Source organism: Talpa occidentalis, unplaced genomic scaffold (genome assembly GCF_014898055.3).
Source record: "Talpa occidentalis isolate TD23 unplaced genomic scaffold, MPIMG_talOcc4v2.1 talOcc4.12, whole genome shotgun sequence".
NCBI classification, from domain to species: domain Eukaryota; kingdom Metazoa; phylum Chordata; class Mammalia; order Eulipotyphla; family Talpidae; genus Talpa; species Talpa occidentalis.
Window position 1 is genome coordinate 32135507 of NW_023601212.1, and position 25387 is coordinate 32160893.

General features: G+C 43.6%; 1 protein-coding gene across 3 annotated transcripts; it reads left to right on the top strand.

The window, feature by feature from the left end:
- Nucleotides 1-376: 376 nt before the first annotated feature.
- Nucleotides 377-24107, top strand: GLB1L3 (galactosidase beta 1 like 3). 3 transcript variants are annotated; one of them, XM_037505666.1, is made up of 20 exons: nucleotides 377-573; nucleotides 1320-1445; nucleotides 1624-1854; nucleotides 6855-6923; nucleotides 7505-7600; nucleotides 9125-9233; nucleotides 11650-11742; nucleotides 12939-13020; nucleotides 13882-13946; nucleotides 15795-15879; nucleotides 17100-17237; nucleotides 17864-17944; nucleotides 18583-18689; nucleotides 19446-19586; nucleotides 19907-19978; nucleotides 20425-20503; nucleotides 20953-21040; nucleotides 21189-21300; nucleotides 23507-23623; nucleotides 23763-24107. In XM_037505666.1, the coding sequence occupies exons 1-20, from the start codon at nucleotides 551-553 to the stop codon at nucleotides 23841-23843; spliced, it is 1995 nt and encodes a 664-aa protein (XP_037361563.1). In that variant the 5' UTR covers nucleotides 377-550; the 3' UTR covers nucleotides 23844-24107. The 3 variants fall into 3 exon arrangements, with proteins under 3 accessions (XP_037361563.1, XP_054549205.1, XP_037361565.1); XM_054693230.1 differs by lacking the exon at nucleotides 17864-17944; XM_037505668.1 differs by lacking the exons at nucleotides 13882-13946; nucleotides 15795-15879.
- The last annotated feature ends 1280 nt before the right edge of the window (nucleotides 24108-25387 follow it).

Below are 25387 nucleotides of genomic sequence, written 5' to 3' on the forward strand. Positions count from 1 at the left end.
CATAACCTAGCGGTTTGGGTGTTCGTGCATATCACTACGCCCCTTACCTTTCTGACACCAGTTCCCAGGACGCTTCCCCCTATGCCCAACCCACTCCAGGGCCTGGCAGTCACTGAGGCTCCACCCTTTCATTAGTCTGAGGGTGCTGTCTGGAACCCAAGGTCCACTTACTAAGAAATGTTGCTCAATTTGTGGAATGAGACGTTCCTGTTCTGATTACATGACCTAGGCTAGTTGTTCTCTTTTCCTCCCACTCACCACTGCCTTTCTCTCTCAGCTGGCTGTGGCTTGCAGTTTAGGAGGCTCAAGGTCAGGGTGATAACCCAAGACCCTCCCACCTTGCTTGCATCCACTGAAAGACTTCCATGCGCACACAGGCAGCTGGGACACCCCAGTGTGTGAGTGGCTCTGTCCCCTGCCTCCCAACACGGTCACCCGGTTGTGTTGGTGGCTCACAGGTGGCCCCTGCCCCCACGTCCTGCTGGGGCAAATCCAGGGCTGTGGAGAAGCGGCCAGAGTGGCACGGGATCTGCGTCTCTGCCTTGCGGCGATGGCCTTGTCGCTGCCCTTCAGGTGACCATCAAGCTGTCCCCTGTCCGCAGCCCATCCTGCCCTTCCAGGAATGGGCTTCCCTGAACCCCATCCCTTTTCCTGATCCCTCCCTGTGCCCCACTCCCTACAAGGGCCCTTCATAGGAGCCCTGAGACTTCCCTCTGTGTTCTGTGGGTTAGTCAAGCACCCACGGCATTTATTTGGCTGGGCCCTGGGACAACTGAGACAAGGGACCTTTGGACTGGAACACTCCCCTCCCTCCACATCTGCAGTCTCCCCTCACCAACTCCCCTTTCAAGTCTCTCCTCCAGCTCTGCTGCTGGCTCTTAGTCACAGCTCTGCTGAGGGGCCTGCATTCCAGACTTGGAAGGAAAAAGGATGTGCTTGCCAACAAGGTGTTCTGGCTGCCTGGTAGTGGGGTCCTTCCTAAACCCAGTGGATTGGGTATTTAGCCCTATCATTAGGCCCCTTACCTCTCTGACATCTGTTCCCAGGACCACTTCCCCAAGGCTCAACCCTCTCCTGGGCCTGGCTGTAAGCACCTAGGAATTAAAGTCCATCCCCAATATTCTGTCCTGACCCAAGTGGACTGGTAGTGCTGCAACCTCAATGGACCCGGGTAAAGGCCAGCTTTCCTGTGTGTGAGGTCAGCCCCAGAACCTGCCCACCATGCCCTCTCCCACATCTCTTGCCTCTAACCTGCCACCCAGAAAATTTCTTTTCCTTACAGCTCAACACAGCCAACTGTCATTTTTTTCTCCTTTCAGCCCAAGTCTCTCCTGGAAAAGAATCATGTGCATGTTTTTCCTGCCATTTATCTTATCCAGTTTTGGTCCCCGGGCAAAATATAAAGGGAATCGTATACATAAAGGAGTGAAGCCATCCCAGATCAGGTTTGCTTGAAGGGGGAGCCTCCTTCCTTAGAGAAAATAGTATCGGATGCAGAGGCATGGACAGAACACATCCTGTCAACAAGAACAACTTTGTTCTGAGAACTTCAGCAGTCTCCAGTCTCGCTCTCAGTATCTTTCTCCTCTTCCTCCATCTTCTTCTCCCCCCACTCTGTCACAGTCCCCCTCCTATTCCCAGGTTTAATTACTGTCAACTGACCCCTCTGGAGCTGAAGGACCGATATCTGGGACTCCAGACTGAAAGCAGAGATGGGAGTAAGCCACACTTCACCCTGGAGGGTCAAAAGTTCCTGATCTTCGGGGGCTCCATCCACTATTTCCGGGTGCCCAGGGAGTACTGGCGGGACCGCCTGCTGAAGTTGCAAGCCTGTGGCTTCAATACTGTCACCACGTGAGTGCTGGACCAAGCCCTTTGTGAGCTTGCTAACCTACAGGAGCTCCAGCATTTGAATCTGAGCTCACAGGCTATGGTTGGGGAGCTCAGGGGAGCTGAATTATTTCCAGCATGTGACTTGGAGGTTTCACCATCAAGCTGTCACTTACCTCTCCTACTTAGTTTGCTGAAATCAAAACATTGGGCAGGAGTTAATGAGTAAGTGATTTTCTCAGGAATCTTCAAAGGGGGCATTTCTGGGTTCCTTGGGGGCACTTTGTTTAATGATGTGCTCCAAGTATATGCACAGACAAATAGATGGTGTTTTTAAAACAATTTAAATTATGTATATGGAGATGAGCAGGTAGAAGAAGAATAGTATGAAAAAAGAACATTGAAGGAAATGCCAGTATCATGTTGTGAAGTTTAATGGCATAAAGAGAACGAACACTTGCAGCTCAGCATGCAGAGCCAGGGATCTACTGTCAGTTGACCTGGTCCTCAGTCCCAGCCCTGGCGTCCTTGTCTGCAAAGGAGCACAGATATAATCACCTCATAAGTTCATGTTGAAGGTTACATGAGATAAACCCTTATCTATGTGAAAAGTGTCTAATAGGACATCTGGCATGCTTATGTATTCAACGATGGTGGTAAAAACAGTACAAACCCAGTTTAGCCAATCAGAAGACTTTAAATATGAAGGTACACGCTATGCAGTAGGACTGGGTGCATAGTGACAAAGGCAGTGTGTATTTAGAATGTGCTGACAGCTAAGGATTTTCATGAAATTACTTAATCTTCCCAACCTCCTGTGCAATGTATAGTATAATTCCCATTGTGTGGGAACACAAAGGTTAACTTGTGTGCTCGGGGTGGGTGTCTCCTCAAGGCAGAAGTACCATTGCTGTGAGGGTGCCACTGAAGCCTCCCACACACAGAGCAATGGTCACAGATGGCCAAGTAAAGACCAGGCCAGAGCGAAAATCATATTTGAATTAGGAATAGTGGCATCTCCTTTGTAACAGACCCATTTCTGGAAACACGCTAAAATGCAAAAAATTGGGGATCAGTTAAAGTTGGGTGAAGTGAGCCAAGAGAAGGTGATGTGCAAGGTTGCACTGGTAAAGCTGCAGGTAGAAGGGTATGTGGTTACCACTGGGAGCATGGGGCTTTTGAAGGCCAGAGGAAAGCTCAGAAAGTTTACCCTGAGTAGAATGATCACCCGGGCACAGAGATGCCAATCTCAAAACATCTATCACTATAAAGTAAGATTGGCAATTTTAGTTCTGCAGTGAAAATGTGCATCATATTTACACACTGCCAGGCATGTTCTAAATCCTAGAAGCATGAATTCACCTCATCTCTAAGAGCAATACTACCTGGTGGGTGGTGCCATCACTTTGGTCTGTTGAGGAGAAAGCTCAGGCCAAGCAAGGTTAAAAAACTCTGTCCCAGTGTCACATAGAACAGAAATATGCTCTGAAGCTGTCAGGCCAACAGTTTGAGGCTGCAGAACAAGTCAGTCACTGTTCATCACTGTGGACTCTGCTTAGGGACTGATTATTGCATTCACAACACCACAACCCTTTGTACAGACTTGCAATGTCAAAGGCCTGTTTTATCATTCTATGATGTGGAATATATCTTTCTGCTTCTTGATGAGATGCTTGTCACTGTTAAGTAAAGAGCACTGTCATTTTTATGGTCAGGTTTTGGGAAAATTAAAGGCAGTTCTGAGAAGCTCAAACATACAATCTAAAAAGGGAAAGAGCAGAAAATATTAGCAAAATACTACAGGGCATGTAAGGTAATGTCTATATCTGTAAGTATAATTGAGTTGGATAATTCCCAAACATTTGAGTCCTCTTGCCTTTCTGGGTTAATTCTACATTGGTTGTTATGACTATACTTATATTGAATTTTTAATAAAGAGTCAATGATGTCCTCACCCTCTTATGGCACTCATTAGTCAGGCAGCAAGAACACAACTGCAAAAGGGCACCAGGATTCGGAAACCTTTCCTCTTGAATGTCCTTCTACCCCCTTCTTGTGGCAAAGCTAAGCATTGTATTCACTGTAAAGGAGAAAATGCAGAGTTTGATGCTAAAGGAAGAATTTGAAGCTGAGAGCCAGTAAACTGATAATGTATGCATCTACTATGCAAGTAATTTAATCATAAATAATTGTCGAGTTTTATTGAGAAAGTTTTCTGCATTATTGAAGGGACTATATTTTTTCCCCAGTCTTGCTTTAAAGCAGTAAATTACACTGATGATTTTTTGGATGTTAAATTGGTCTCACAGCTCTGGGATAAATTCTATTTGGTTATGAGACATGAACTTTTGTGTCACACACACAGATTGCTAGACTTGGTGTGCTAGTGTTTTATTTCAGATATGTGTTTTTATGAGTACAACTGATTGATTTAGTTTTATTTCCTTTAGTGTCTTGTTCAGTTTGACATCAGTCTTAAACTCACAAAGTGACTGTATCTTCTCGTTCTAGTCACTGAAAATATTTTACAAAAGAATTATCTTTATCTGAATGTTTCTTTTTTTTAAAGATTTATTTATTTATTTATTTATTTATTTATTTATTTATTCAAGCACTGGGTACAGTCAGAAGCGTGGGAGGGTGAGAGAATTCACCAGAGCCAGAGCGGGGAACAGAACAGGCAGACTGACGAAATACACTGCTGAGGGGAGCAGCTGGTGCGGCGGCCGGGGATTGAACCAGCACTGCAGAGGCTGCGGGCAGCTTCGCAGCCCAGCGCTCATCCGCTGCACCACCAGGGGAGGCCCCTGAATGTTTCTTAATACCTGTAAAACCCTATCTTTTGTGATGGTCAGGTGAATTTTGGGACAATATAACTTTCTTGAATGATTATTGTTTAAGCCATGTTTTTTTATTTCCTTTTGAGTATATCTGATCTTTATTCTATAGATCTTCTTTTACTTTCTTTCCTTCTTTTGGATTAACTGGGACTTAAAAAATTATCCTCTCTTTCTCAGAAGCCACACATCACATTGTGTTTTGGGTTTTTTCCTTCTTTTTTTCTCACTCAATATTGTCTTTGCAAAGATTGTCTTTTCAAAGATTTCTTGTCTTTGAAATTTGAGTCTTTGAATGCAAAGAATTAGTTTATCACTCTATTAAACCTCTTTATATAATTTTGTTTTCTATTTCACAATTTCTGAGTTATGAATAATCCCCTTCTATTTTATTTGGCTCTCCTTCTCCTCCTTGTCTGCTAAAATTGGATATTTAGCTCATTTTCGTTGCAGGCTTCTGTTTTCTAAATCATTCAAAGATGTGAATGTACCTCTAAGTACTACTTTGGCTATATATCCCACACATTTTAATACATAGTGCTTTGAAAGTCATTTGGTTTCAAACATCTCATAAATTTCATTGTTTCTTCTTTGATCACATCAACTATTTGGGGACATGCTTTCTGTTTTATTTTTCTTTCTGCTGTTTTTAGTAAAGTATACTTTTCTAAATTAATTGCATCTGTCTTTGGATCATGGCCTAAGTGTTGTAGATTTTTTTAATTTAATGCTATTTATTTTGTATTTTACAACCATTTTACAACCATTTCAGTGATTTTAAAGAATGTGCGGATGGTCTCACTCATAGCAGGAATCTAGAAAACTTAAATAAGGGACCAGGAAAATGAATATAAGAAAGTGAAAATCAAAATCAACAAAAAACTATGAACCAGAGACACTTTTTGGGGGGTGGGGGGCGGGAGGGGAAGGATTGGGGTCAGAATGGGGCGTTTGCAATTGTATGGGGGAATATAAAAATAAAATTTAATATTAAAAAAAAAAGAATGTGTATGCTCTATTTGTTGGCTATTGGGTTCTCTATGCATTTATTAGATCCAGACTTTTAATTATCTTGTTCAAATTCTATATCCTTACGTTTATTTTGCCATTATCTTTTTACTATGACTGTGGATTGCCCATTTCCTCTCTGGCTCAGTATGCTTCTCCTTGAAGCCATGTTTCAAAGAGTACACAGAAGGCCATGATTATTATATCTTATTGATGGGTCATTCATTTTATTATTATTTGGTGCCTTTCCACATGAACCTGTGAGTTTTTTTGTCTTCAAATTCATTTTGCCTGCTAATTAAAGAGTATTAGAATAATTTTGTCTCATTTATATATTTTTCATCTTTTTCTCTTCAACTTCTTCCAGTAATTTTCTTTACAGTAAGTCACAAGCGTCATCTAGTAAAATCTTTATTCCATTTTCTCAGTGTATAGCTATAAACTTTATTATGCATATTTAAAGTGTTTAGCAAACCACTTTTAATACTTCCTCATAACAAAAGAAGTTAAAATAGCATCAGTTCTGTCATAATGCAACATTTGCGTTTTTAAAAATTCCTTTACTGTGCAAGATTGTGTCATAGGGTTTATGAGAAGAATGAGATTGGGGCGCAAAACTCAGAAACTTTGTTGGTGACACACTGAAAAGAGAGTCGCCTAATTAAAAACATCACCTAATAAAATTTTACACATGACTATTTGGTCCTGTAGGGCTAGCCTTATGGGGGAGACCCCTAACAGGGATCCTTTTTGCTAAGGTCTACAGGTGGTATCTTTCTTTATTCTGCCTCCACTACCCTCACTGAAGCTCTTTCCATAAACTTATTTTCCTTAATTCTTAGCAATAATTGGTTGAGTATGTACAGATGCTTGTGTTGTAGTCCTTTTCTTTCTATTGTTCATGGATAATACAGAGACTGAGCAGTGAGTGGGGTAATTTATGTATTAATCCAAGGATCTAGGGTTGTAAGATCATCTGGTGGCTTGGTCCACAGTGGGTAATTGAAGAGGGGACTATTGAAAATGATCACTGTTCATGTAATGCAGGTTTAATTGCCATTGGAAACTTCAATTTATTCCAAAATAGAGTTATCCCAGGTTTGGGCATGGGCTTGGGGCTGACCTAGCAACTGGAGAAAGACAATGATGTTTATTGTCCCTCTTTCTTTTCCATCCCAGCTATGTCCCGTGGAACCTCCATGAGCCAGAAAGAGGAAAATTTGACTTCTCTGGGAACCTGGACCTGGAGTACGTGCTGTTGCTGCTTCCGCCACCCACCCGGGGCTGGAAGAGGGGTGGCGGGCTCCTTGGGGTGGATCAGGAATCACAGACGCATCTGGGCTCTGGGCCTGGACTAGCTAGAGCCTGGGCTGTGGAGTGTGTCCTCAGGACTCAGTGAAAGGTCTGTACCCAGGACCCAGATGCTCGGCAGCTGTAGCCCTGCTGCTCCCAGGACTCGGGGTCTGCTGCCTCTGAGCCGGGACCTCTTCAATGCAGCCGAGGGGTGCCCAGTCCCCAGTGTGGGCACTGCTGACCAAGGGGTTCCAACCACCTGGGCTGGAACAGGGCTGGTCCCTCTTGGGTAGCAAGCAGATTGTTGGGGTCCAGGTTCCTCTCACACCCCCAGGGGGGCTGCATTGTTGGTCCTGGCCTGGAAGCTGGTGAGAACTCAGCCCCACTGGGCCTGTAATGGGAGGTGGGAGACCCTGCTCTATGGGAGAAGGTGGTGACCTCCCCCTCGCTGGTGGAGCTCCCACCCTGCCGTGTGCTGAGTTGGTCCCCACCCTCTGCTCTGGAGTCCCGAGGGCTGCTGACACTGACCTTCCTAGGGCCTTTATCCTGATGGCTGCAGAGATTGGATTGTGGGTGATTCTGCGTCCGGGCCCCTACATCTGCAGTGAGATCGACCTCGGGGGCCTGCCCAGGTGAGTGGAGCCAGGTCCAGGGTTCTGGCAGCAATACGTATTTTGCTGATTTAAAGGTAGAACACTATCTAATAACAGCGAGCACGGGCTCTGTGTCTTGCAGCGTGTTACACGCTTTATGCATCATCTGAACACTTAGGAGGTTATTTCAGTTCTGCAAGGAAGCCACGCCTGCAGAATTAGCACACATCACCAGCTGCTGCTGTGACACTGTGGAGAGGCACGGGTCGATTGGGATCCCTGTGTCACAGACCAGGGACCTGAGATGTTGGTCTTGGAGCATGGGGCACCAGGCCAAAGCAGGGAGAGGCAGGGGAGGAAGTTTGAGACTGACCACACTCTTCCCTCTTCACACAGGAGGGGATGCCTCCCACCTCTGTTCTCTTCTCTTTGGAAGAGAAGCTTCCAGGCTAGAAGGGAGAGATCTGGGCTTGTTCTGCTGACTTGGGATTTGCTTTATCTTATCCTATTCTATCCCAGGAGGTGGCTTCCCTGCTGCACTAAGTGCTCCAGCTGCCCCTTCCTTCTTATTTCTCTTTGCCTTTTTCTCTCATCTGTGATGCTGGCCCTCAGTTCAGGCAGCTAAGGATCAGGGCGAGCATCCCTGCAACTCTTTTGTTCTCTCTGCAAGCTGATGGGGTCTCTGCTGGTCCCAGGCTGTCCCTCTGGTGAGCACTTTTATGCCCTGCAATGGGGAAAGGCTTTGCTGTTCTCCATGATGATCCTGGTCTCCCCTTGTGGGGAGTGGCTGTTTTAGAGAGGTAGTGAATCACTGTACTACCTGCTCCCAATCCCTGACCTGAACATTACAAGTGATCAGGGGAGTGGGGCAGGTTCAGGCTCACTGGCTGGTCAGCTCCTACTCTGTGTTGAAGTCTAAGCAATTTTTTTTTTTTTAAGAATCACTTATTTACACAAGAATGGGGGTACAGGACAGAGGTGCAGGAGGTTGAGAAAATTTACCAGAGACAGAGCAGGGAGCAGAACAGGTAGAAGGACCAAAAACACTGCTGAGGGGAGCATCCAGTGAGACAAGAGAGGTCTGCTGTGCCATGTGGGTATCTCCCTGGCTGGCCAGAAATCAAACTCACACTGCAGAGGTTGTGAACAGCTTCATAGCATGGCACTCAACCCGCTGGGCCACTGGGGAGGCCCTGACGTCTAGGTCTTAGAGGAAACATGGCCTATGAGCTGAAGGAAAATTCTTAAATGATCTAGAGAAGGATGGAACCCAGTGTACCCTGAAAGGCTGAGACACCTCTAAGACACGGGCTCCTTGACAGAACTGAAAGCACTTCCTGGGTGAGAAGTGTCAGAGACAGTATCTTTCCTTCCAAATCTCAAAGTCTGTGGGGATGTTCCCCAAAGCTCACTGGGTAAATTTTCATGGCCTTTGCATTCTCCTGGACCATGGAGCTCAAAAGACCTAAAATGGTGCAAAGAGAGGCTGGCTGTCCACTCAGGTCCCGGCCTCCCCCTTCTCCTGTCTTCCTGTCTCAAACACTGGTCCTCTTGCGTCCCCAGCTGGTTACTGCGGGACCCCAAGGTGATACTGAGAACAACTGAAAAGGGCTTTGTGGAGGCAGTTGATAAGTATTTCAATCACCTGATCCCCAGAGTGGTCCCTCTCCAGGTGGGTGAGTTACCTTTTCAGTCTTGCTTACATTTGCTTTCAGAAAGTGGTTTGCTCTGACAACTTCACAGAATAGGCTACACCTGGTCTCTATGAGCACAAAAGCTGAGATTCTTACAATTTTGAATTCCAGGTCCTCATCTGAGTACAGTCCCCACCCCAGGGTTTCTAGAAAGACACTCAGCGTCCAAGACAACGATGACAAAGGTTTCGGGTGGTGGTTGACCTGAATGTACTTGATAGTCACAACTTATTAGGCTTATTTCTACTTGTGAGTTATCTTTGTCATTTTAAACAGTTAATACAAACATGTGGTGAGAAAACTCAAAAGAGAATGAAAGGATTAATGGTGAAATAAAAAGGCTCCCCTTCACCTTGTCCCAAACCATTCAGTTGTCTTTTCAGGAGGCAACCAATATTACAGATTTTTTTGTGTGTTTTTCCAGAGATTATACAGATCTATACACACACATATACACTTTTTAAAATTATTTTTTAAAGTTTTTTAATATATATATTTTATTTTAGATATTTTTACATCATTTTTCATTTTTGTACAATGTATGCATTTTCATCTTGGTTATAGTCCCCATACAATTCCTACCCCGCCCCCCTTGTTTTGATCCTACTTCCCCACTCCCCCCAACTCCCCGCCCAGTAGTGTGTCTCTGGTTTATAGTTGCTTGTTGATTTTGATTTTTACTTTATTAAAATTAGTCTTTTTCCTGGTCCCTTATTTAGGAATTTAGAAAACACACACACACACTTTTAACATAAAAACATACACTTCCCATTGGCTATTTCTCTTTGATTACTTGAAAATATATTGTTGCACACTGCTTTCTTCTTAATGGCTTAACAGCATTCCATAATATGGATCTACCATAATTCATTTAATCACTAATTTGGGGAACACTGCTCTCACTTTAAAATCAGCATTTTCTTGTGTGGAGATTTCTGGACCTACTAAACATAGAGCTTCCATATGACCCAGCAATTCCACTCCTAGGTATTTACCCAAAGGACACAGAAACATCAATTCCAAAGAGCACCTATGTTTATAGCAGCACTATTTACAATAGCTAAGCTTTGGAAACAGCCCAAATGCCCCAAAATAGATGACTGGATCAAGAAGATGTGGTCCATATACACCATGGAATATTACTCAGCAATCAAAAAAGATAAACACATGCAATTTGCAGCAACATGGATGGCGCTGGAAGGGATCATGCTCAGCGAAATAAGCCAGAAAGAAAAAGAAAAATACCGGATGGTCTCACTCATAGCAGGAATCTAGAAAACTTAAATAAGGGACCAGGAAAATGAATAACTATAAGAAAGTGAAAATCAAAATCAACAAACAACTATGAACCAGAGACACTCTATGGGGGGTAGAGGGCGGGAGGGGAGGGATTGGGGTCAAAATAAGGGGGTTGCAATTGTATGGGGAATATAAAAATAAAACTTATTATTAAAAATAAAATAAAATCAGCATTTTCTCTGGGGGCAGTGGAAATATGTGGAATGACCCATTCCTGGCTCACTCCATCCTCAGTGGTGTGGGGTGGCCTCAAGAAGAAGTCGTCCTGAGCATGGAAGGAGAAATTAAACATTGAAAAATGTTCTACTTTCAGCAAACTAGACCAATGTTGATGGTTTAAGTGGCACAATGGGATGGAAGCTTTACCGCTTCCATCTTTCAGCTTTACTGCTTGAAGAGAGGGGTAAAAGTGAGAAGCAGAGAATACGAGTGTGGGCAACTGCTAACTCCTTCAGGAAGGGCTCCCAAGGAGAGTGAGCCGGGAGACTGGAGCTGCAGGGGTCCATGCTGGAGCACCCTCCCTCTCTCCCTTTCTCGCTCCACCTCCTCCCCACCTCCTCCTCTCTCTGATCTGAGGGTGCCTAGTGCATTTCCATGATGACAAAGCCCATCAGTTTGGAAGGAAAGGTGGAAAGCACAGTAGGGAGAGGGAACAGTGTAGAAAGCCCTGGGCGGGTGGTGCGAGGCAGGGGCCTCTGCCTGTGTGTGTGTGTGTGCGCGCGCGCGCGCGTGCGTGTGTGTGTGTGTGTGTGTGTGTGTGTGTGTGGTGGCATTTGCATGAGAAAGGAAGAAGGGGTGGCATCCCCCACCCACTTGTTGGGTGGATGTGGAAGAGTTTGCAGGCTTGAGATGTTGCATTTAAGTAGCCAATTCATAAGAGAAAGAGGCAAAACTGTAAGGGTCACTTATCTCCAAAGACTAGGAAAGGTGGAATTTTAATGGGAACCTAAGTCCCTGGGGTGACTAAGCAGCTGTGAGGCGACAGATCACCCAAATGCCAAGTTGGATCACAAAGCGTCCCACGCCAAATCCAGAGACTCCTGGCTGTCTGCTGGGGTGGCTTCCTCACTCCGCATCTTCATCTGTTTGTCTCAGTACCACAGGGGCGGCCCCATCATTGCCGTGCAGGTAGAGAATGAATACGGTTCTTTTGGGAAGGATGAAGAGTACATGCCTTATCTTCAAAAGGTGAGAAACACTTGGTCTCCACATATACATGCGTCCTTTCTCAACCTGTCTCTTTTCCAGCGTTCCCACTGCCTGGGCAACTCTGTTAGGCCCTGTGGGTTATGAGAATCTATGAGACTGAGTTCAGTTTTTCTGTGAATCTACAATATGGTCAATACAATCAGGATGTCACTTGAACAACTTTATGATGAGATAAAACAGACCGTTAAAAGAGGATCACTTTCATGGCTATCTCTATGCCCCACAGTTCTCATTCCACCTGGGGGTTGGTGAATCCACAGCCACAGTCAAGAAATCATGAGCTTAGAGATGACAGCGGTCAGCTTGCAGCTTTCTGACCTGTAGAACTAAACACTTTTCTTCTGTTGCTCTTGCTCCTCCATCTGGCCTAGGGCTTTGGACCTGCAGTCCTGCTGGCGTCCCTTTTGCAGGTTGGGCCCCTATGTGTCCCTGACTTTCAAAGCTAATAAAGGAAAACCTGGACCTCCTTCCAGGTGGCCAAGCAGGAGGCAGGGCTCCCATGCTATCTCTGTCCTCAAGGATGGGCTGGGAGAGGCTGGAGCTCCTGACATGTGGCTGTCGCTCCTGCAGCTGCACGAGACCTGTGAGTTGTCTCCTCCTGACCCTCCTCGGGGGGCAGATATCAGCCTCATTCAGCTGGCATTATGTTTTCCTGATTTTTAAAATGTGCCAAATCAACCCCACCCCAGACCCAGAAATGACTCAATGGTCACAAAGACACACAGGACCCTGGCCCTCCATCTGCTCCCTGTGCCCTTTCCAAAGCCTTCACTGGCATCCTCGTTTCCTTTGACAGTGCCAAGTGGGCCTTGTGTTTTGTGAACTTTATCTCTGATATTCCTTAGGACCCACAGACTCAGCCACTCCCATCAAGCACAGAGCGTTTCTCTCCCTGCACAGTGCTTCCCAGGGCATGAGGCAAAACTCAGCCTTGTGCTTCTCTCATGGCTATGACCCTGAGGTGTTGGAGCCTGCACTCAGCTGCTGTTGGTGGTCAGCTCTGGGAGAAACACCAGGCTGAGCCAGATGGTGATGCCCAGTGTCCTGCAGGATCCAAACTGAAACCTCTCTCCAGCCCACGTGCTGTTCTGTCAACCCAGTTGTATTTCTTTCACAATTTCCTCCTCTCATGGGAGGAAGGAAAGTGGGTTCATTTTGTTTAATTTTCTCAATAGGCCATGCTCAAGAGAGGGATTGTGGAGATGCTCTTGACCTCAGACAATGAAAAAGAATTGCAAAAAGGCTCCATCAAAGGAGGTACTGATTTAAATTTGTTTTCAGGGAGAACGGAGGCTCTCAGGTAGCCAGTTTAAATCTTGAACACATTTCAGTAAGAATCATGTGTGTCTTGAACCTCTCTTTTCCATTACATTGAAGTGAACCCCAGAAATTTGATATTGTTGCAGATGAGGACTCAAGGTCAAAGAGAAAGGCTCACATCCCAACTCAGTTTCTTTACCTTGCTCCTCTTGTCTTCACACAGTAGTCATGAGCTCTGTCTGCAGGACAGCTTTCCATCTTATTTTTCTGTGGCTAAGAAGGGTGTGGCTAAGAATCAGTCAAGATTTGGGTCTTCCCACACAAATAGAGAACCACACAAAGAAGCCAAGGAGTGAAGCATTAGGGAGCCAGCCTAGGCCAACCCCCTATCCAGGGTCTTCAATAGTCTGAGATTCAGAGGGTTCTACATAAGAAAGTAGCAGAACAATCCAGAACAGAATCTTGAGATGCTGATGTGATGGAATGATGTATCAGGTCGTCCTCAGCTCAAGTTCCATGTCCCTCTGTTCTTGCCTCCTTTCTGTGGATCTTTCCCTCCTTTTCATGGAACCGGGGTTGGGAAACAGGCATTCAATTTTGGCCCTAATAAGTTGATCTGTTCCACTTTTCTGCACAAAAAAGGGTCTAATTTCCACTGTCCCTACATCATCTTGTCCAAGTATCCAATGATGTGATGATGGACATAATAGCATTTTGTGCATTGCAAAGTGGGATGCACATGGATTCTTGCTGTCTTTACCTCTTGGCAAACCCCCCTCTGTGTGCAGGCGTGGGCCTCTGTCCCTCCTAGCAGCGTGGGCACAGAGCCTCATGGGGCACGTCTCCCTGTCTCTGCAGTGCTGGCCACCATCAATATGAACACGTTACATAAGAATGTGTTCAAGCAGCTTCATAAGCTTCAGGTAAGAACATTTTAGAGCTGAAGAGTCTTTGCACCTCTTTTGCCATCATCTCTCCCCCCTCCTCCGCCCCCATGCCTGTGTAGCTGGCCTGGCAGGCTTGGGGACCAGAGGCTTGACAGGAAGCCTGCAGCCCCTCCCTGGGCCTTCAGCTGGGTCCCAAGGTTTGGGGAGTTTCTGACTTTTGGGCACAAGAAATGAGGAACAGCTCCTGCTTCTCTCACCTGTTAGCGCAGCACCTCATGGTGGTGACCAGAGAGGAGCGAGGCGTCTTTGGGAGGAAAATCAGAGGGAGAGGATGTTCTTGTCCCTGTGAGGGCAGAGCTCAGAACTGGGCTACACACAGCTGAGGGAGGACTCACACCAGGATTTTAGCCAGGCTGTGCAGACAATGGGACTGAATGACTGTCTACTCGACAGGAATTCATTTAACAAACCCAGATTGAGTAGCTCCTGGTTTCCTTGCACTGGGTCACCCATTGAGAGTGACCAAGGTGAACTGATCAGTGCCCCTGCTTCAGGGAGTGTGTCCTTTCTCCACAGAACAGCTGGGAGAGCTCTTCCAGGCTGAACATGATTAAGGTTTCCTTTCCTTTTTTTTTTTTTTTTTTTTTAAAGATTTATTTATTTATTTATTTATACAAGCACCGGGTACAGTCAGAAGTGCGGGAGGGTGTGAGAATTCACCAGAGCCAGAGCGGGGAACAGAACAGACAGACTGATGAAGTACACTGCTGAGGGGAGCAGCGGGCATGGCAGGAGAGGTCTGCGCACCATGTGGGACCCTCGCCAGCAGCCGGGGATCAAACCTCTGCGGGCATCTTCGCAGCCCAGCGCTCAACCGCTGCACCACCAGGGGAGGCCCAAGGTTTCCTTTTCTTAACACACTTTCCTGAGTTTCTCCTGTGCCTGGATAATATCCACATCCATGGCATGGCCTACACTGCCTGGTGTGGCTGGGTTCGAGGTTTTACTCCCAGCCTCAGCCCCACCGCTATTCCCTTCATGCCAGAGGCCTTCTTCCATCCCTGCAGAGCTGGCCCTCTAGTGAATCAGAGCTTGCTGCTTACTGCCTCCAGTGTCCCACTCTTTCCTTTGCACCTTTTAATTAAAGAACTTATTAATCTTATTTCCTTTTCTCACTAATTTCAAAGTTCTATAACCTAGTATCAGATAGTTTGGCTCACACCTGGATTTGAGTGGTGCCAGTGCAACCTCCTGGCCTTAATTTCTACTTGAGGAATTGCCATCAGATCCTTGTGCACACAAAGCAGACTCTTGCAACACCAGCCTCGCATATGACAAGGCTGGGATTACTGAAGGTGCTATCCAGGGGTGGCAGGGAGGAACATAAATCTGTAAGGAGTCTGGAGGACATGAGTTTTTTTTTTTTAAGATTTATTTATTTATACAAGAACCGGGGTACAGGTCAGATGTGTGGGCGGGTGAGAGGATTCACCAGAGACAGAGTGGGGAACAGAATAGACAGACTGATGAAATACACTTCTGAGGGGAGCAGCAGACGAGACAGGAGAGGTCTGCCACGCCATGTGGGATTCTCGCTGGCCGGCCGGGATAGAACCCGTGCTGCAGAGGCTGCGGATAGCTTCACAGCTCAACCACCTGCGCCTCCAGGGAGGCCCTGGAGGACATGAGTATTTAGGAGTGGAGAAATGAATGCTGCATATGATGGCAAGGTTACAAGTAGTAGGCGGGATGGATGAGGAGTAAGTGCTAAATTGGGCAAAGCAAAAAGCATGAGTCCTTGAATGCTCACCTGTTGTATTCAGTGCTTCTGATTTTTTCTTTTCTCTTTTTTTGGACTGAGTATTTGATGTGGTTTGTTTCTAGCCAAATAAGCCCATTTTGATTATGGAATACTGGGTTGGCTGGTTCGACACATGGGGGTATGCACACATGAGTACAAGTGCTAAAGGTAAGTGTTTTGTAGTCTTTGACCCCAAGTAGAGATGATGCTAAGTCATGGGTTATTCACACATTTCTCATTTCAATCAACCTCAATTATTCATTCAACACTATTAGGTATAGAAACTTGGCTAGCAGAGAGGGTATACTGGTGCATAAAAATTAGGTAATTTTCCCTACCCTCAGGGAGCTTGTAATGTAGTGGAATTGCCAGATTGTTAAGAAATAAAGCACTCAGCATGTAGTTCCACATCTGACAAACTGCTGTGAAGCAAACAGACAGGTGCAGTGATAAAAAAAAGTCTGGGGCAGATCTATGGAGGCTGGCAGCCCATCACTGAGAGGGTTGCTGAAAAGATAACATCTATGAAAGAGGCGATGCATTTGCTAGAAATCTTAATCATCCTAGAAAATGCAAAGCCGTTTCTCTGCAACTGTCCAATAAGTGGTAGTAATTATCAGGGCACGGCATACAATGATGGTTGAGAACGTGGGTCCTGAAGCCAAGGAGACATGATTCCAATCCCAGCTCTGCAGCACTAGATGCAGGAGCCAGGACAGTATCCTCTACTTCTGAGTCTCAATATCTTCATGGAAAAGTGTTACATAGTAACTCACCTCACAGGGTTATGTGAAGATTAAATGTGGCAATGCATACAAATCACTCAGAACAGTGCTTGGCAGTTGTTAATAAAAGGATTTTGATGCTAAAGATATTTTGCTATTACAGAAATAAGCTCACTTGTAACTGATGAAAAGAAAACCATTGAAAACTACTGGGTAACCAAGAAAAGTTTGATTTGGGCTGATAATAAATAAACAAGCTACTAATAAACAAGCTGATAATAAACAACCAGGTTTTCTCATCCCTTGTATGTCAGGCACCAGGCCATGTTTCTTAATATCTTCTCTCATCAATGCATTCTCTCATCAACCCTATGATGTGTGAATAGTTTGGAGTCAAATTATGTTCATACTCTGGGGAAAATATATATTTTTAAAGGTTCTTGATACTGACAAAAATTCCTAAACTCGTTTCCTAAGGAAAAGTTTCCTAGAGCAGTTCTGGTTAATTCTACTCATTTTCTAGTTAGAATCTTAGTGGAGGTTAAAAGACAAATTATTGAAAAGCAATTTAATTGAAAGTGGGAGTAGGGATGGAAATGATAAAATTTCAGAGAGTCTTTTAATTTTTACTTTTTTCTATGTTCTCATCTCCCTCCTCTACAGATGTTGAAAACACTGTGTCTGAGTTTATCAACTTAGAGATCTCCTTCAATGCGTATATGTTCCATGGTGGAACCAACTTCGGTTTCATAAACGGGGCCACAAATTATGGGATGCACAAAGGTGTTACCACTAGCTATGGCAAGTGCTCACTGGTATAGTCACCTCTAGTACCTTCTAGGTGGTGCCAGAGCTTTGGAGAGAACCACTGGCATCACTGGACTCTTGAACTATAATCTATGCTGAGCTGTGAGATTTTTCCTGTCTGTTTTCCTTTCTTCTGTGATGGGGGTTCATACTACCCCCTGCAGACTGTTGCTGCAGTAGACAGCACTGCCTGTGACCTAGAGCTCTGCTCCACTCATCCTGTGCACCAGATGTTTGATCTGGACCTTCTAAGAGAGAGAGGCTGCAAATGGGGACTGCCCTATGGGCATCGATGGGCACAGATGGGAAATCCAGACTGAGGAAGGAAGACAGGGTCCATTAGAAAGTGAACAGAAGGTTAAGCCCAGTAAGTGAACAGAAGGTTAAGCCCAGTGCTGGGGAAGCCTCCAGTGAGGCCAGTGCTATGGCAGCCCAGGAGGGGAGTGGGGTTTATTCCTAGGAGTGGACACCCCAGCCTGGGATCGACCCCTCTTGGGCCTGGGGAAGATGTGTCTTCTTCTGCCTCCCTCTGGGGGCCTGACCCAACTCACGCCAGAAGAGCTGAAACAGGACATGTTGTGGATAATCGTGGACAGTGACAACCCCCTGGTGTCTTGCAGACTATGATGCTGTGCTGACAGAGGCTGGGGATTATACTGAAAAGTATTTCAAGCTTCGGAAACTCTTTGGAGCTAGCTTAGGTACTCAGCAACCATTTTATATAGAGGAAGGACAAGGAAAGGGAAGGATTTCACTGTGGGCAGAAACATAATGGAATTCTTAAGAGTAAGAGCAAATCCGGCTTTCCTACTTAAAACTATGTTGTTTTGAGTGTTTTATAGTCCTTTATTAAGCCTTAGCTTGTTTCTTCACTGAAACGTGAAGACAAAGACATTAGTTTCCTACAATGATTGGGAAGATTAAGTTACTATTTGTAAAGCTCATATTATAACGTATGACATAATATCCTCATATACAATAGCAAAAGTTATCCTATTTATTTAATAAATTTAATTAACCATCTATTATGTCCTAGAAAGTGGATAACCACCGGTGCTGCCATAGGGTATAAAGTAAAGTTTTGGCTCCCTAAGAGCCCCCAAGCTATGATCAATACCAGCTCTGGCAGGCCTGTATCTATCAGCTACCTGTGTCTACAAATGGCTCCAACTTAGTCGCTGCTATTTTTTATTGCTTGGAGAAGTCTATCCATAAGCTAGGATAGGACCCATTTCTCCTGTGGACACTGGGATAGAGAGTTCGTTGGGAGGAAGGGGGAGACGTGGAGATGGTGGCAATTATTTCAGGTATTTCACACCTATGGCCCTTCTCATTACAGCAGCCCCCTTGCCTCCCTTACCTCAGTCTACTCTCAAGACTCAGTATCCCGTTGTGAAACCATCCCTCTACTTGCCACTGTGGGATGTGCTTCAGTACTTAAGTGAGGTGAGTACTGGCTGGGCACCGGAATAAGGTGGTGACCATAGGAGAAACAGGGAGATGACTCAGGCCAAGGAGTAGAGATTCCTTCAAGGCCTTTTTACTGGGAAATATGAAAGCTCATCTGCATTGGTCCAAATGTAGAACCCTGGGGAGAGGAATCATAATTAAGTTCCTTCTGGTGAACTGTGAAAGGGTTTCAATTTGAAAAGTGGATGGAGGTGGGAAGTTCAGATGACCTCGTTTGGTGAATGTTATGTTTGGCCCCTTGATCCAGAAGGGTCAGGCTGGGTCAGGAGGAACCCATGAAACAGAATTTATGACTCCTTTCCACCGTCAACTGAGCCAAATCACTGAACTCTATTGAAGAGAGCTGAAAATTGTTGAAAAATGTTAACTCTTCAATTCATATTGGTTTTTACTTCTATCAATGATTTAGAGAAAAAGTAGTGACTGTCCCATGTAGATGCTAAATAAATGTTGGCTTAGTACACAATTCTATACTCACCATCAATTATGTTAAAATACAACTTACCACTCTGTTAAGTCTCATGCTCACCGCAATTGTTTTCTCTATCATGCCCCTATGACCCCCTAATTTTCCTGGCCAGTGGAGATAAAAAGCACAAGAAAATCATCACATAACATATATTTTAGTATTTCTTATCCAAAGAACTCTTGGGGAAAGTGACATGGGTCTTAGGAAAAAGGATCCTGACTTTTCACCACCTGGTTCCTGTTTCTGCCATGTCTCGCTCACAGCCAGTGATATCGAATAGACCAATGAACATGGAGAATCTTCCGATAAACAATGGAAATGGTCAGTCCTATGGATTCATACTTTATGAGACTCACATTTGCTCTGGAGGTCAGCTTCATGCTGAGGTTCACGATTTAGCACAGGTAGGGGTCAGCAGGCTGTCTATGTAGGTAAGTGGAACATTCAGACTAACTGTTGGAGAGGTTATTCACTGGTTACCTTTACCACTTGTCATTTTTACCAACTACTATGTGACAGGCATTGGGACTATAAAGTCAAGCCAAAGATATTTGCTTTCTGTTTTATTACAACTTAAGTTCATTGTGGCCTCCCAGTCAGTTTCCTGGACCCAGAAAAGGTCCAAGGCTAGTCTCTTATAATGACCCTCCCTCCCTAAACCTGAGTTTCTCATCTCCCTTTCTTCCGGTGGGCCTATTGGTCAACACCAGCTCTTATTTTACAGGTGTTTGTGAATGAAACCTTGATAGGATTTATGGATGCTACTATAAAGAAATTGCACATTCCTAAAATCAAGGTATGTAGCTCAAGAGACCTTTGAAATGCAAGCATAGCTTTATCTACAAAACGACTTTGTTATTATTCCTTATTTAGGGTCCCAATGGGGAGCTTTTAGGGCTATAAGCATGGCTGCATCTCCCATGTTTGGATACATGGAGCCACAAAACCCATGCTTTTGTGTGAATGGAATTTTTCCATTAGCCCCTGAGTCAATCATCAGACTCTGATCAGGTCTCTGATCCAAGACACACCTGAGTCCCTCTGCCTTGCCTGAGACAGACCAGCAGAAGAAAAGAAATACTGAGCATGGAACATGCACTCAAAGGATTCTTCTGAGGGAGGGAGGATTATGGGACTTTAGAGCCTCCTTTTCTCCCATCTGGGATTTGAAGAGAAGAATGGGTTCTAGAGTAAAAGTTCTACAAGGCCATGTAGTCCTACAAGCAGTTATATCTCATGCAGGAATGTCAACTTCTAAGGATCCTGGTGGAAAATCAAGGACGAATCAATTATTCATGGCAAATGCAACATGAACGGAAAGGTGGGCTTTAGGTGTGAGATACAGGCTATAATCCCTCTGTATGGTTACTTGGACCCTAACATTGGAGCTGTGTTTGTTCAGAGGACAAAATGAACCCCCCAGGCAGAGGGATACATAGGTCCTAGGGCCAAAGATGCAAACACTATCGCCCTTCCTTGTTCTGCCCTCTCTAGTTCTCTAGGGTAGGAGAGTGCAGCAGTTACATTGGGTGCTGGTTTGTCCTGGAGTTCCTTTTGGAAATTTAAGAGAAAGTTCTAATACTAAGTGAGTAACTCTCTTGGTGGCATGCAAGCATACATCAAGAACCCTTCCATGATAACTGGTGAAATGTTTGCCCCTCTTGGTTGAGCCTTTATCACAAAGTACACAGTCTGCATTTCTTTGTCCCAGACCCTGGAGACAATCATTCAGGCCCTGTTCATATTCTTACTTTTATCTCCCACCTTCAGGATTAATTGGATCTGTTGTCATCAATAGAGTTCTTCTGAAAGATTTCACTATCTATTCTCTGGAAATGAAAACAAGCTTCTTTGAGAGGTATGTTCCAGGATTTAAGGCTTCTAGTCTGATACAGCCACTGAAACAGCATCCTAGTCCCTGTGTAGGAACCCAGGGATCAATACTGGAACTAGAGCTGGGAAGGGGCTTTGCATTCCTCTCCCTCAAGGACTGGTTCTTCTTCCAGGCTCCGCACTGCTGCCTGGAGGCCTGTCCCACAACAATATGTGGGCCCTGCTTTCTACCTTGGAATCTTGAAGACTGGCTCTTCTCCCATGGACACCTTCCTGAGTCTACCAGTAAGTGAGCCACCCTCTTTTGGCACTCCAATCACCTATTCTTTTTTAAAGAATCTTCAAGTAAAACCATAGTGTTCCTGGAAGGAATAATTCCCTTTCTATTCTTCAATTCAAACTAAGCCTTTCAACATTTCTAATGTCCCAATTTCAGCCACTGTTTAAAACAATACATCAAGTGTAAAATTCATTGATACATCAGTGGAAAAATTAAAGTAATGGAGTGGAGAAGGCCGATAGTGGATGTTCTTCAAACCCATTGCTGCTCCAATTCTTCTCTACTCCACAGAACCAAGCATTGCCAACAGCTTGTGTGGTTTCATTTATAATTCTGCCTAAACTTACTTTTAATACTAGTGGGATTATATCATAAATTATATTCTGCACCTTGCCTTTGGGGGATAATTTATTTATTTATTTATTTATACAATAGCTGGGGCACAGGCCAGAGGCATGGGAGGATGAGAGAATTCACCAGAGACAGAGTGGGGGGCAGACGGACCAAAAGCACTGCTGAGGGGAGCAGCGGGCGCAGCAGAGAGGTCTGCCGCACCATTTGGGAATCTCCCTGGCTGGCCAGAAATCGCGCTACAGAGGCTGTGGACAGCTTCACATTGTTGTCCTCCTCCGCTGTGCTACCGGGGAGGCCCTTTGGGGGATAATTTTTATCAAGTATATCTTTTATTTATAAACAAACATAGATAGCATAAATGCACAAAAATGTAAACATACAAATCAGTACATTATCAAATTATATAGTTTCACAAAGTAAAAACTATATAATTATCATTGACATAAAAATACACTATCAGCACCCTTTCCAATCACTGCCCCTTTCCCCACCAAAAGTAACCACTGTCTTGACTCCTAATATTTCAGTCCAGTGTTTCCTCTTTTGAATTCATGTAAATTGAATTTTACATTCCATCTCTTTTTTTTATATGGCTTCTTTTGTTTGGCATTGTGAGATTCAACCACTTATTTAGTGATGTTGTAATGGTTTGTTTCCTTTCACTGTGTATAAAATTCCATTTTATAAATATGTCATACTTGTTTAACCATTCTATTGTTGATAGACATTTGTATTTTTCCAGTGTTGGACTATTATAAATAATTAAGACTTTTTTGTGTGTCTGTATTCATGACTGACTGAGATACTCTTGTCAGATTTTCGTACCAACTTTGAATACTCATAAGTGATTTGGAAAGTACAGTTTCTATAAAACTGGTATTATTTCTTTAATATATGGCACATTTCATTAGTGGAAACATCTAAAACATTTTCTTTGTGGGAAAGTTTGTAAGTGTGAATTAAATTCCTTCAAGATTAAATGTACTGTTTGAATTATCCTTTTCTTTAAAAGCTAGTTTTGATAAAACATACTTTTCTGGGAATTTTTCCATTTAATCTAAATTTTCAAATGTACTGCACTTAAATTATTTCTCTTTAATGTCTACATCATCTGTAGTAACATTTCTTTTCTTGATATGTCTCATCTAAAACATTACCAATTTATTAATCTTTCAAAGGATGCGTGTTTTTGGCTGTGACTCTTACTATATTGTTCATTTGTTTTATGTTTTATTTCTGCCATTACCTTTACTATTTTGTTTATTCTACTTTCTCTCTTAAAGGTTATCTGCTTTCTCTTTAAAAATTCTTTAGATGGGTGCTTATAGATTTTGCATCTTACTTTTTATTTAACCATTGATTTGGCTGCACATTGAGCTCTGCTCAGCATATCAGCCATCTTTTCCTGAATAAACAGGTCTGGCTATTGGAGAAACTGCCTGTGTCTTCCTGTCTCTCCAATTTCTGTTCTGAGTTGGTGGTTCTGTAATTTGTTATTGTATTGTAAGTAGAGTTTAAAATATTATATAGCTTTTATAGCTGTTGTCAGCAGTAATGTTAATTTCTATTACCCAGCACTTATTTTTGGAAGCAAAAGATCTGCTTAAAAAAATAATGTAACATTATAGATCACCCAGCAGGAACAACAATAGCATTAGCAGGCAGCATTGGTTCATGTTCTCTGTCATCCCTAGCCTAGATAGCAGGGTAGAACTTCTAGAACAGATTCTACTCTATACTCACTCTCACATTCAGTGTCATCAGGCGTTTCAGCCTCGCTCTCACTGCCCAAGTGCCTTAGGTTTTACCTTCCCAATGTGAATCTGTTTCCATGTCTCAATCCTCTATCCCTTCCAGGACTGGAAATTGGGATCTGTGTTCATCAATGGACGTCACCTTGGGCGATACTGGAATATTGGACCTCAGGAAACACTTTACCTCCCTGGTGTTTGGCTTCATCCAGAAGACAATGAGGTGAGTCAGCCCCTGTCTTCATGTCTCAAAAACATTCAGTTCTGCTCTCATCCCTAAAATGAAATTGCAGTGTCATTCTCATCCTGTATTGAGTAGACTTACCCTTTCTTACTGTTAACCTTTTTTTTTTTCTTTCTAGATCATCCTGTTTGAGGAAATGATGAGTGGTTCAGACATCCACACTACACCCAAACCCAAGCTTTTCAGCACTATGCCTTAACACATATCTTGGATTGTTGTAGTTCATCTACAAGCAGTTTCTCCAGAGGAAGATTTATGCCAAGAATATAAAACATAGGGCTACCTACAATAGCAAAAAATGTGAAAATAACCTAATAAAACAATAAGAATTAATGACTATAATAACATATCCATCTGATGGCTATTTTTAGACTTGAAAAAAACTTCAAAATCATTAATGACTGACCTACATAGTTAAATGCTTAATCCTTAATAGATTCTTAATCTCTGATCAAATGTGCCTTTAGACAAATATAAATAAAATAAAAACAAATTTTATTTCTGTCTCTCCATACTCATATGGGAGGAAGGGAGGGGTTTCTAACCTTAGAGAGATTATACTCAATATATGGTGACTGGCAACTCTGTGTGTGTGTGTGTGTGTGTGTGTGTGTGCATGTGTGTGTGTGTGTGTGTGTGTGTGTGTGTGTGTGTGTGTGTGTAGGATGGGGGAAAGCAGGGCAGTGAACAATGTCTTCAGGCATTTCCCTGCAGCCTAGTGTCTCCAAGGTGACTTGGGGGATCACATCCAGAGAGGGAGTAGTAATTTTGTGGTTTGCTTCTGACATGTATGATAGAAAACAGGTACTCCTCTGGCATGGAGTACCTGTGCCTTTTTATTCTTTGATTATCTGGGTGTAGTCAAAGCACTTACTTCAAGTGGACAGATATTAGTGAGATAAGCCACACATGGATGAATAACATAACCATTCTCAAATGACATGATTAGAAATCGATGACATTCTTATAATCAAAATAAATCACTTGGCCTAAATTCAAACCTTTGCATTATAACAAAAGTTTTTACCTTGTTTAGATATACTTTATAGGAGATTAAAGAAATTTAGCAAACAACCTGGTGTCCAAAGGGATAAAGGAGTCTTTCTACTTGGGATGAAGACAAAGGAGTCAGAATATCTTCTCTCTCACTAATCTGAATTGTTGATCCCCTAAGGGAGAATTTGATTACATACCTATATGGTTCCTACATAAAACTATTCTCTGGGGCTACAGAGTCAACCATGAAATTTGTGGAGAAACTGGAAACCAAGGGAGAAAAACTAAAATAATCATGAAGATTATAAATGTGTATTACATTTCAGATGTAACATGCACATCATTTAAAAACTTAACAACTACCATGCCACATACCCATTTTACAGATGGAAAAGACAAAGCTCAAAAAGGTGCTTGACTACGTCTTTTGGTTTGCTACTCTTCTTTCGTTATTATGCCCCAGTTCCATACATATAGCAGTCTTTCCTAAAGATGAATGAAACCACATGATCCAGAAGATGTAATACTTTCTGTGAGCTTAGAGAAAAACGCTCACTAAAACGATATTTAAAGAAAAACAGCAATAAAAAGGAAACAAAAATAAATTTTTCAGACAAAGTCCCAGAGAAGTTATCATCCACAAACTAAAGGGAATTCTGAGACAGCCCTTTCTCAACTAGGGTACCACAGCAATCAGTTTCTTATCATATCATTCCAGATGCATATGAGGGCAGTCAATTCATTACA